Source organism: Porites lutea, chromosome 2 (assembly GCF_958299795.1).
Source record: "Porites lutea chromosome 2, jaPorLute2.1, whole genome shotgun sequence".
NCBI lineage: Eukaryota > Metazoa > Cnidaria > Anthozoa > Scleractinia > Poritidae > Porites > Porites lutea.
This window is the reverse complement of record NC_133202.1, coordinates 14948113-14961014: the sequence shown is the minus strand read 5'-3', so window position 1 is coordinate 14961014 and position 12902 is coordinate 14948113. Positions and strand designations below refer to the sequence as shown.

General features: G+C 39.1%; 1 protein-coding gene across 1 annotated transcript in view; it reads right to left on the bottom strand.

The window, feature by feature from the left end:
• The window catches only part of LOC140925688 (uncharacterized), a 20217-nt gene extending 7606 nt beyond the window's left edge, over nucleotides 1–12611 (bottom strand). The window contains exons 1-8 of the mRNA XM_073375586.1: nucleotides 12485–12611; nucleotides 6848–6872; nucleotides 5626–5714; nucleotides 5316–5372; nucleotides 3740–3812; nucleotides 1413–1796; nucleotides 534–899; nucleotides 1–69 (exon numbers count right to left, since the gene is read on the bottom strand). The exon at nucleotides 1–69 is cut by the window's left edge and continues 270 nt beyond it. Of these exons, the coding sequence (XP_073231687.1) occupies nucleotides 1–69; nucleotides 534–899; nucleotides 1413–1796; nucleotides 3740–3812; nucleotides 5316–5372; nucleotides 5626–5714; nucleotides 6848–6872; nucleotides 12485–12487 (1066 nt within the window). The 5' untranslated portion in view covers nucleotides 12488–12611. The remainder of the gene's footprint in view (nucleotides 70–533; nucleotides 900–1412; nucleotides 1797–3739; nucleotides 3813–5315; nucleotides 5373–5625; nucleotides 5715–6847; nucleotides 6873–12484) is intronic.
• Between the last annotated feature and the right edge of the window lie 291 nt (nucleotides 12612–12902).

Genomic DNA, 12902 nt, shown 5'->3' with positions numbered 1-12902 from the left:
CGATGCTCTGCATTCTTCCTCCTCTATTTAAATCAAATGTACTTTCACTCTCCTTTTCATGGCCACTAGCTGTAAGACAGATATAATAAAAAAGAAAATTTTAAAACAAGCAAGACAAAACGCTTTGAAAGGCAACCGTGTTCATGGTCAACCTGCACTTACTGATTCATGTCAAACCCGTAAGCATACAAGCGTGGGTCGAATAACAGTTTACCTGCGCCGTTCCAAAGCGGCTCTTTGATTGGCTCGTTGGCAAAAACAGTACAACATTTTTCAGAAAGATGTGTCATATAGGAATGAGCCTACTGTCTTGAGTGCATCGACTGAATTTAAGCCGGGTACCGACTGTGTCGAGTGTAACAAGTGTTAAGCTGCTACGATATACGTTGACAAGTTCTCGGCGAAAATTTCCGAAATGTCCACTAGTCTGCTATAAACTTGTGTGGTGCCCTGTGACAGTCTCTTCCATGGATAAACGAAAATTTTCTCATACTAGCATAATTTTAGAGTTATTTATTTTTTACAATAAGTACCTTCTGAATTGCTTGGTCCTTTCTTTCTTTCGTCTTTTCTCAATAAATTGCTCTGAGCACTACTTCCCGTCTCTGTAGAGGCCTTCTTCTTTGTTTTCAGTGATCTGCTTTCCAAATGTTGGTTGAAAACCGTGAAATCATCCTTGCATTTTTTTTCTTGATCTTTCTGGTCTTTCTGGGATAATTCATTATTCTCATTTTCAGTTGTTTCTGTTTCTTCATGACTATGACCTTTATCGACCGTTGATAAAGTAGCCCTGTTTCTTTTAATAGAACTAGATGCAATTAATGCATTTAATTCAACAGAGATTCCAGGATCATCAACATCTGCACCAGGAGGTAGCCTGAATTTACCATCGTCGTCGTCTAAAAAAATAGTAGATAATTAACGCTTATACCAATACCAAAATGGACGTGATTTTCCTTAACCCTCAAGTCTGTCTACCTACACATCAGAAATACCCGTCAGTGGGGACGAAATAGGAGAGCAAATGCCCCATCCCCGGGATCGTCTCCAATCAACTCACAGCAGTGCAGCAGTTCTCATTCATTGCACAGTCGAATAAATTCGTGACATAGATCACTATTCCAAAAAGCACATATTTGTATAATGAAAACGTCAGCATTAATTGAGTAAGCCTTAATTAAATTTCTTAACGAAAAATGCCTACAGAAAAGGCGCTTCGACTTATGGTAAATCTTTAAACAAAACCGCAAACGATGATTAACGTAACTCTAAGGAGATCTGAAGAAACTGGAAAAGGAGAACGGATTGGCACTTCACTTTAGCAAAAAATCATTAATTAGTAAGAAAGCAAGGATCTATCATGCATCTAGTTTTGTAACACTGGGAATACGAACTTCATATATTACACTGACCCCAAGGTTTGCCTCTTTTCTCATCCTTGTAATCAGTAAAGGAGCTACCCGCTCTCCTTTTGGGTATTTTCACGTTAACTTTAGCGTCAGTGTCATCAACAATGTCATCATCCTTAAATGAGCTGGTCCCTGTTTGATGATTGCCTTTTCTAGACAGAAAATAAGTAAAATTGTCCTTAGTGGTATCATTGCCACCACAGCAAGCCACGACTTCTTTTTGCGAGGTCTCTTTCGTCTTGAAGTGAGAAGTGTCTTCTTGGGGAAATATTTCGTTTTCTTGTATTTCTCCCAAAGACACCATTCCTGAACCCAGTTTATCTCCATGCGGTGGCTGAACACTTGGTTGGTCTGGTAATGCCTTCTTTGCTTGGCTCGTTGTTAGCGCTACAGTGGAACAACATTAAAGCACAGTGAGCCGGGATTAGACACTAGGGTGTAATCAGGTTCTGTTGTTCGTAACTGTTTAGCGCTGCACTGATTAATTATACTACTACATGAGAAATTTCTGCAATTTGATTGGCTTAGAGCAGTGGTATTTCAGCTTAATTTGAAATACCTACATGTGAAAATTACAGACCTTGTGTGGGTAGTAGTATAAGCAAATAATAGCACGATTTGCAAGTGATATTTGGCATAAATAGCACTAGTGATATTTCAAAATTGTCTTAAATTATTTATCTTTTGTGTGATAAAAAAAAACGTCGTGAAATTTTGTGATATCTGTCCTTAAACATTAAACCACGGTGTGCCGTGTTATCGATTATCGCATGACGTGTTTTAAGAGCTCTTGCATTTCCCATGTAAGTATTTAAGGCATTGTGTCCCTCCGTGTTTGCGCTTTCTCAACGGACCCGACTATCTCGGAGCCTGGAGCAGGCTACTCAAGGTGTGTTCTGAGCATATGAATGATTGGCAATAGAAGAGAGGAGACCTAGAACAATAATATTTTCCCCTAAGGTAAATAGTGAGGTTTTCTTGAGCCTTAACGTTTAATTATGGTCACGTGACATGTCACGTGACCAAAAATTGTAAATGAGGGATATTGGCGAATTGGTGGCGAATTTACTTTTTTGGGATACACAAATTGGCATTTCTGAAAGAGGATAAACACACGTAACTTTCAACGTTTGGAATAAGTGGATGCGCAGTTTAAAATTAAAGTTTTAAATAATTCAAGATTAAATTTGGGCATTAAAAATCATGTTTTGCCTCATAATTTCTTACTGAAGTGCAATGGACGGTCATTCCAAACGTGAAGTGTTAGAAATATTTAATATGAATTAGAACAATGTTATTGCTTGATTTCTTTTCTTAAACCGGCCACCAATTGGGCAATAATTTACAATTTTTAGCAAAATGGTCACGTGACATATCACGTGACCTATTAACACAATATTCATTCTTTGAAATGTTAAGGACGATAAGTTCTTTACGTGTGACAAATTTTGACTCAGTGCCACCATCTGTGCCAAAGTTATAGCCAATAATTCATTTTCCTCAGGTAAACCCCTTAGTCCCAGGCCTTAAACTACTTGAGATTGTGAGGTCAGTGAGCCAAAAGAAAGATATGTAACACTGTGTAGCCTGTACACAGACGTTGTTTTATTTTTCTTTTCGTTATTTTCGAAAACATCGTCGAACTCACGAGCGAAGCGAGCGCGCGAGAACGAGTGCGGAGCGCGACACTAGCCCCTTGCGCTGGCGGCCAATAAATCCCCTGCGGTTTATATTTTATCACCCACGCTCGACGGACTTTAAAGAGAAAAAAAGGCCCGGGGGGTGGACTCCGCATATGAAAGGGGTGGGGATGCTCGTCGTCTCGCTTAGGGGTGTAAATTTCGGATTTTGGTCTCACTTAGGTGTTTTGGGCAAAAAGCATCATATTTAGCCGTGAAGGTCTTGTTTAGGGTTGCACGTGAAAAAATATAAAAATACATATATTGTCTGTGTTTTAACATGGTCTATCTTAGGGGTCAAAAAAAGGTTATGCTACGCCCAGATCGGTCTCCTTTAGGGGTTTAATTCATCCCCAACCCTTTCATATGCGGAGTCCCCCCCCCCCCCCCCCGGGAATAAAGGGTCTGTGAACAGGCTACACACTGTGAAACCTGGTTGTTTTGTTTATGATCTTTTTAAACTGCAATCGAAATCAGTAAAGAGGTGAGTTACGTAATGAATCTAGAGAATTCAAGCGCCGTCCTCCTAGACAAGAGCACTATAAGAAAAGAATCATTCACAGGTTCATAATGGTTACGGTTGCCATGCTGTAATATCTTCATGAATTTCCAGTGTCTTGCGAAAGACTATACTTCAGCCTATTCACTTGCCTTCTTTTCCGTGATACTTTTCAAACCACAGTTGACAAAATTCGAATCTTTGTCCAAAAGGTAAACGGAATTCCTGTGAGGACAAACTATATGTAAGAAGACGCGTTGTCCTGTCATGTTGACGAAGGTTATTGGAGTACAAAAAAAAAACAGTAGAGAGATTTAACGTCACGTTTACGGCAAACGTTATATTCAAGTTGAGAATTTCTCAAATTGGAAAATCAGCGAATAATAACACCCCAAAAGATTCTTATGGATACAACTAGAGTGAAACTACCAGTATTTTTGTAGAAGTCATTAACAGTACTAAGACAAGTAAAGGGAAACAGTGTGTCAAACGTGGTCACGTGGTACAAATTCACGTGTGTCGTTTGCCTTAAATGTGACTCTAAATCTCTCTAATGACAGATTCACTCTTTTCCAAAGCTATGTATTCTGGCCAACGCGAACTTAAAAGTCATTTAAAAGTATGTTACGCAACATAAATAATTTACAGTTATCACCGCCCAACAAATGACCGAGTATTAAACAGACTATGGCTGGTTTTTTTTCCCTGACAGCACTCGTTCTCTTTATGTTCTCAGCCTTTTTGAGGATGACGTAATATCTCACACGGGGTAATGATTACTCTCATGCTGAGCTTGGCAGCACGTGAATTCGTACGTAAAAGAACGCAAATTGTGCACTAGAAAATTTGCTCAAACGATTTTAAGAAATCACCTCGGCTTTACAACATCAACAATTAAATTATGCTTCGTGCAACGTTAAGTTTGATAGCCTAACATTTATTTACTCTTAAGAAAATTATATATTCAATACAGCTTTTACAAAAATAAGTTGCCTTTCAAACTTTTAAAAAGCACAATTTAAAGGTCGCATACTTAGATAGCAATTTTTAACGTTTCATTTGAAGAACTTTGAAAAATATATGATCTTTTATACTCTACCTTGAAACAGGAGGAACAGAACTCATCAATTATGATATACGTGAGTTGTACCGTTCACGGCGATAGCCGTATTAGGTCAGAAATATCTAATTGAAGCAGCACCCATGCCAAAACTTGCATCACCGTACTCAATGTTTAAATCATAAAGATATCTAGATGTTATACTTCTAAACACCTTTAGCCGCAATAAAAGGCGAAAAATTGAGAAGAACAAGATGGCGCTCTCAAAGTGCCCTTGTTTCACCCTTAGCAATGTCATGTTTAGATGCCAAAATCTCATTGGTTCCTGGCATCAACTCATGGTACGAGTACCTCCAACCTTATTGGACACTGCAACATAAATACAAACACACAAAGCCACAAAGCTACATACGCTCAGACCACTGACATATCTGCTGTTATTTCAAAATAGCTCAAAATAGGGTGAATGTATTCACAGACTGCTGTGAATGTGAATCGTTATACATTGTATCTATAAAAGAAGGTATTTCAAAGAGATAGAAGAGACTTGCGTATGAATACTGAAGTTTTGTTCCCATCTATTAAGAAGTTCCTTTTGAAACAAAGTGATATGTAATTCGTTTTTTAAAAAGTTCAATTCACACAGCACACCGCCACGTTTATCGTACCTTGTCGAGAATGTGGTCCAATTTTTCCTCTGATTTAATAAAAGACAGAGTCTTATCCTGAAATAAGAATAAAAATCTTGATTTTTGTGATAAATCGTTACACTGGCGCAAAGTCGGAGTATTTTCACTCCCACGTGTAGTTTTTATAACATTTAAGGTTAATAAAAAGGGGCATTCAAGAATCAACATTTTTGAAAGATAAAGACTAATAGTATACTCTAAGACCTGCAAGACAGTACAATACGCGAGAATTTCAAAGTCTATAACAATAAATAATTAAAAATAAAACGTGTCCAGCGAGCAGCATTACCCGGAAGTGCTTTCCTCTAAAAAGTGATCTCAGATCACTTAGGCCGAGTTCCTCCAACGTAGCAAATACCCTCTGGTATTCAGGATCATCTGGAAGGATGTAGAAGTTAATGCTTTTAAATGCGAGAATTTAAAAAGTATGGAAGCTCCCATAACTATGATCAATCAACTGGTTTCCATGACTACAACAATATATATAGGCGTTAACATAAGCTCAGGAGAATTTGTTTGAATTCGGATTCAAATACACAATGAAATAGATAAGGTATCATTCGACAATGTCTCCATGCTTACAAAATGCGCAGTCATAACCGAGAAAAGGAAACACTTGTGTAAAACTGCAAAATAATCTCTTAGTCTTAGTCCTGAGTAAAAGCAGTCAGTGATTTGACAGCCATATAAGCAAGTATCAGTAAAGAAGGAAAATTGTCCATATGTTGTTATGGGGACGTAATGGATATTTGTCTTCTTTTCGCGCTGTTCACGCTATAAGAAAATTCATTACCTGACGAGGGAATTCAGCGTTAATAGATTTTCCTTGAATCGCATAATTTAATAAAAATAAGAAAAAAAGAAACCAGCAATAATATTGTTTGTTTTTATCCTGAGCGCGCGCTCCAGAAAGCCATTTCAAAGTCAACTGTCAGAACTGTCATTGCGTTAGCGAGTAGCAAGCAAGGTCAGTCGTACACGTTTGAACCTTCCACAACTTTATTTGTACCTCGTGTTTGTTTTTACATTTGTTTTCAAACTTTTGTTGTGTTACAATTTGACGATACTTGTTACGTATATCATGGATGTAGATGCAAAACAATATCGCTTAGCCTCGTTTTCAACTCGCTAAATACCTCGCTTCGTTAACCAATCAGAATGCGAGATTTTATTCAATTATGCGATTCTACACTGAACTTGACTGCAGTGGCTTACAATGGAAGTGACCCGTAATTAATGCTACAGCTTGCTTGAGCTGAGCTTAGGCACTCAGGCAGAATTGCTTTTTAGCAGGGAAACACTGGCCTTGTAGAATAAATAAAAACTATCTTTGCGGCCCATAAACACCGAGGTTTTTGCCAAACCTTAAATCTTCCAAGGTCCTAAAGTTTTACATACATTCAAACACTTACATCGATTCGCTGACTTTAATCCGGCGCAATATTTGAAGTCCAGCTAAACGCAAAGACTAGACTTTACTGGTGTTATTTACTGCTATTGATTCTTCTTACCTGAATCCGACGATCCTTTTTCTTCCTGAAATTCAACAGTGATTCAAGACACCGTGAGTAACGCTAGTGGCGTATATCAGTATTACTACTAATCGGTGAGCATGTTTAGGCCTATTACTAAGGTATTGAGAAATGTTTAGACGTGATGAAGGTCAGTGACACCGTTTGACCGCCTTGATATATAGCTAAAACTTTGACAGGTTATTCAGTTTCTGACCGTTTTTGAAGTCTGGAAAAGAGAATTGCGCCGAAATTGCGAATCTGGGCTATAAGAATCAATGAATAATGCTTTTATAATGCTTATTAAAGAGCACTGCTTAATCATGATCTTTAGGTTGGCAAAAATCTACTACCATTAACCCGAAGTTTTTTAACATGTTTTTGGAATCCTACCCAGATGAAAGAGCAGTTTGTCACTAGGCATGACTAGGCTTGAATTACGTGCAGCGTCCAACGCTCCTCCTCTTCTGGGTAGGAGCGTTGCGTGACGAGCCTAAAAAGTGTGATAAGTGACAGAAGAGTTTGCTCCGGACAAGAATGTAGGAGATATTGATAAGAGACATGCCAATGTACATGCCAAGATAGTTGTGATAATACCATTGGAAGTGCGAGAAACTTCAATAATCCTCCCGGAAATGATCATATTTTCACCGTTACCTTGATGAGGTCGATCGTTTTCACTTTTAGTTTTAGTTCTAGAAAAGACACTTCAGTGCTATGTTATTCTTGTCACAGTTTTCGCCCCAGTTTTCGACGCCATCTTGACGAGTAGGCAGACGTGTGAGAAATTACAGTGTTTGTATAATTTCCGTAAAACTGCTGTTCTGAAAAACTTGACTTGTAAACTAACGCTACAAAACAAAGTACTGTACTAAAAATTTGGGGAGGGGGGGGGGGGGGGAAGAGGGCGTACCTGTGCTTATATTTCTGCAGAGGCTTGTTTTAGATTTTCCACATATTTGTCTGTAATTTTTCCCGGGACTCTCTTACAGACAAATGTAGCGCATGTAACGGCCTCAAATTTTTTCAGTAGATTCCTTAGGAGTAAAGCTTTACTAAATTCAGGGCTCGACGTTGCGACCCGTGGCGTCGCGAATGCGACTAGATTTTATTTAGTGGCGACTAACTTTTCACACCTGGGCCCAGTTGCTCGAAGCATGGTTAGCGTTAACCAGCGTTTAATACCTTGACAACGTATTGGTTTTGATACTGCTTAACCAACGATTAAAGCTAACCATGCTTTGAGCAACTCAGCCCTGGGGCCCGTTTCTCGAAAGTCCCGGTAACTTTAAGGGCCCGAAATCAAATATTCAAACCGAAATATAAAGAATAAGAGCGCGGGTCCTAGCTAGCAAACTACTCCATTTTGTTTCATTAACTGACAGTTTTATCATGTTAGATGCAAAACTATTGAAACCTCGATCTTTAATGTAAACGGAGACAGCTTACCGGGCCCGTTAATTATCGGGACTTTCGAGAAACGGGCCCCTGGCCCGGGTTGCGCGAAGCATGGTTAGTGCTAACCAGCGTTAAATACCATGGAAACCTACACATTTTGATACCTCTTAACCAACGGTTAGCGCTAACCAGGCTTCGAGCAACCGGCCCCGCAGGCTGGCCCCCAAGATATTTGTGACCATCTCTGGGAAAACGTACACTAACGATAATCCGTTAAACGGTTAGACCGATAGCTATCCATTAGTCATCCGTTAGACAGATCAATGAAAATCTTTAAAGGCGTTTGCCAATTCAGTCGTTTGCAACTCATCCTTATCCGTTAGATCGTTAGTTGTATTCGTTAGGCTAGCGATAGTCAATCCTTCGATCTTCTACCTGAAATATTCTGTTGAAAAAGTTCCAATGTGCATCGGAGACAGTCTTTTTGTGGGTCTGTAACACCATCGCTTTAGAAAAATTATTTAGTAAGAACTTGTAACCGATGTTTTAAGGCCGCTTCCTTGCGCATGAGTTTCGGCCGTTTTAATGTCCGTTCGCATTGATTAGCATCTGTCGAAGGACTCGCATACCAGCGGGCGGCGTCGAAAACCTATTCAGGTAAATAGTGAAGGGTAAATTTCCTCAAACAGTTATTCAAGCTTCAGAAAATGAAATGCACTTGCAGTTAAACAGATTTTTTGTATAGGAAAAAAACTTATTTGGGCTATCAAAGAACAAAATCATATTTGCATTGATGTTCAGGAATTTGATTAATAGTCGCGGGTCGCGGGTCGCGGGTGCACAGTCGCGGTCGCGGGTCCAAAGTCGCGGTCGCGGGTCCAAAGTCGCGGTCGCGGGTCCAATGTCGCGGTCGCGGGTCCAATGTCGCAGCAGGGGAAAATGATTTGGGGTCCGAGGTAACTGAGTGAAAACGAGTGACATGAAAAAAATTTAAAGGGAAAAAAATCGTTTTAATGCATGATACTCTACGGTAGCCAATTTACAGGTTACGGACTGTTAGAGTCAACAAAATAATGTCTCAAGAAAAGACGTAAAAGAAAAAGCTGGCCGACTTTTGTGCTCACCGCAAGTTCATTTTGTTTTCTTTCTATCGGGCCCAGTTAGTGTATAAATTCAGCTTTGAATGTACTTATGCATAACAGTATCTGATAAAAATGTTACCATGAGTTACCATTGTTTTCTTCTTGTCTATGAATTGCTCACAAATTCTTAGGGGTGTATTCACTGAAAAATGTGCGATACACTTCATAGACTATAAATTATAAACGTTACAACAACTTAAAACCTTTTTTAAAAAAGGCTAACTCGGGCTCGAAAAGCTACGAGTCTGTCGGTAGAAGAAACGAGAACTGTTTCAATTTTAACAAATGGTTTCGGCAAAAATAAAGAAAACGCTTGTTGAAAAACTTCCTGGTCGCAAACTCCCAAAATAAACTCTTTGCACAAGTAACTGGAAAGAGGAGGAGAGACGTTGGGCTTGAAGTGCCAGTAAAGTACATTCAAGCGGGTATTCAAGGCATGAATTTAATATAGAAACAAGTAATAATCCACAGCAAGAGGGGATAAAGCTCGCGCTTTATCCTCTCTTGTCCACAGAAAGGAGTTTGTTCCCACTAACGATTAAAATCCGGAATCCAAGTTCTACTAAGACAGAATAGATCATAGGCTCTTGGTTCTACTGACAAAGACTTGAATCCAGTACCTGGAATCTGGAATTACTTACCTAATTTATTGTCTTTTCTTAGCTCTGGTGGAGTTGATAACTTACCGTTTTCAGTGTCTGATTTACTTTCTTTTTCAGCTTCATGATATCGGGCGTTATTATTTCCTTACCTACTTACTCACTTGGTTATTTACGATGCATGTTTTCAAGATTTGACTGAGACGCACATTGAATGGCTTCCTATTGTCAGGTTGTCCTGGTTGCCATTTAGGTGAAGAGAACAAGAAGGTATATTGAACACTCTGGGTTGCCGTCTCAGTTGTAAAAAAAAAAAAAAATTAAGCGAAAATCTTGCTTCGAGGAACAGACTCCTTTCTGTGGATTATTACTTGTTTCCAAATTAAATTCATGTAAATTGGCTACCGTAGAGTATCATGCATAAAAACGAACCTCGAACCCCAAATCATTTTCCCCTGCCACGACATTGGACCCGCGACCGCGACATTGGACCCGCGACCTCGACTTTGGACCCGCGACCCGCGACTATTAGTCAAACTCGATGTTCAGAATTGAACAACGGTGAAACATGATCTATTGCGTTACCTAGCACGTGATCCAAAGTCTCCTCCACAAAGCAGAAACAGATCGTCAATATTTTCGGGCAAAAGTTGATTTGGCGAGAAGTCTGTTCAACAAACAGCGTGACTTCAACGGTACTTTATTAGAAGTCAATAAAATGCAGCAAAGTTCTCACTTAGGTCGTCACGCAACGCCTTTTCGCGATGGGCTCAATTGTCAACCTAAATTGGCATAAAAACGTTGTTTACAAGAAGCTTGAGAAATAGCGCCGAGACAGACGACGTTTGTTCTCGATTAGCTTAAGTTTTTATCAGGCTAAACTGCAATTGAGTCCGTAATCTAAGTACATTTTCGACATAAAGGAATTATTATTAATCGATGCGCTAAAATTTATTCCCAGAGAAACAAGGGACCTGTTAAGAACTGCGATCCATCTGCCCGATTAATTTTGACGGAAGTCTTAAAAAAGACTTCCGTAAGACTTCAGTCAAATCGAATTCATCATTGGTAATTTTCTCTTACAAGTAAAGTTAAAGTCAAGGTTAGACGGACCAACATTTAGCTGCTAAGAATCGACCGTTAGATCGTAAGACTAAGAGCAATCCGTTAGAGCGTTAGAACAAATCGTTAGAGCGTTTGGACAAACCGTTAGAGCGTTAGAAAAGCTGTTTACTTTGCTATCCATTAGCTACCTGTTAGTTTCTTAACGGTAACGGAATACATAAATACGTAAAATGTATTTTATAACAAGTGCCATTGTAGGGGCTATGACAAACCGGTAACTTTTGTAGAAGGTCTTCTCTTGCATTCAGGATTGACTTTCTGTAACTTATTGACGAAATTGTTGAGGTTTATTAAAAGACCTTTAGTATCTTGTATTCTATTTTTTGGCGACTAGAATACTTGTCCTGGCGACCAAAAATGAAATCTTAGAGGCCAGCTGGCCCCAAGTTTTTTTTTTGAAAGTCGAGCCCTGTTTAGTTTACAATTCATATTTTTTTCAGAACAGCCATTTTGCGGAAATTATTCGACATTATATTCTCATACAAACACTGTCAGTAATTTCTCACGCGTTTGCCTACTCGTCAAGATGGCGTCGAAAATCGTGACAAGGTCTATCGAAAACAACCGGGCAACCATTTGGTTTTACAGGTTGTCGCGGTTTCGGTAAAGTCCTGTTTCCCGGTTATCAGATACTGCGGATAATCCCACGACGCGAATTATGAAGACAAAGAAAGCTAAACGAAAACTCAACCCTACGACGAGTTTAGGAGGAAGCTGAGATCCAACACAACACATATGCATTGACTGATGACTGGTGCATTAATCCGAACTCAATCTGGATAACTTGCTTCCGTGGGAATAACACTTTCCCGTGACCAGCACCTTGAGCTTATTGGGATACCAATAATACGTTCGCGCAGGAAACTTATTATTGATTTACGTTACCCTCAGCTTTCTTGCATTCCAAGTCAGCATGGAAAGAGTGTAGAAGACATAAAAGAAAACGTCAAAGCTGGGCTCAAACGTGTTTTCTCACCATTACAAAAGAGTTCGTCTTGTTCTTCACAGTAGTTTCGTACTATTCAGTCGTGTACTGATTCTTCCATAAAAACAGTTCGTTTAAATTTTGGAAATCTCACAGGAATTTTCTTAAGTTTGTTTTAAATATTGATAGGTTAACAAACAGCATAATGGAGACCCTAAAATTCTACTTTATCCTACAAACCACGTAGTTTTTCTCGTAAAATTCTTGTTATTTAATTTTCGCTGCAATCGGCTCAAACCTGGACGAAAACGTTTAGTGCAGTCCTCGTAGCGACACGAACTTTTTATATTGATTTTGAATGGCTTCCAACTATGATGGCGCATAACAGCATAGGAACGTAACACTGTATCGCTACAAAACCTCAACAGTGCTCTAACTAGAAACTCACCATGATGTTAATGAGAAGTACTAAAATCGCATCATGCAAAGTATATCATTTCTAGTGGCTCATTTTTTTCGCAGTCCACTCATCCCACGAAGCCATTGCTGCATTTGCTAGACTAAACTGTACTTCGCTGGCATTCCAATTTATTTTTCTCAGACGTTTTGGTGGGGTATTCCCCGAATTCCATGTATGGTATAGTTTAGCTCATGATGTAATCATGAACCAATGAGAAAGGATTTACCTTGAAATGAAAGCTCTATGGCTTTAAATATAGTTCTCTAGGAAAATTGCTACCCCTCCTCTATGAGTACCCCTAAAAGGAGTTTAATAAAAAAATTTAAAGAATATTCCTGTTTAAAGATCGGTTGCATTAAATATGTAGTGAGTATTACGCGGCGGAGCAAAGATACTGTAAAATTCG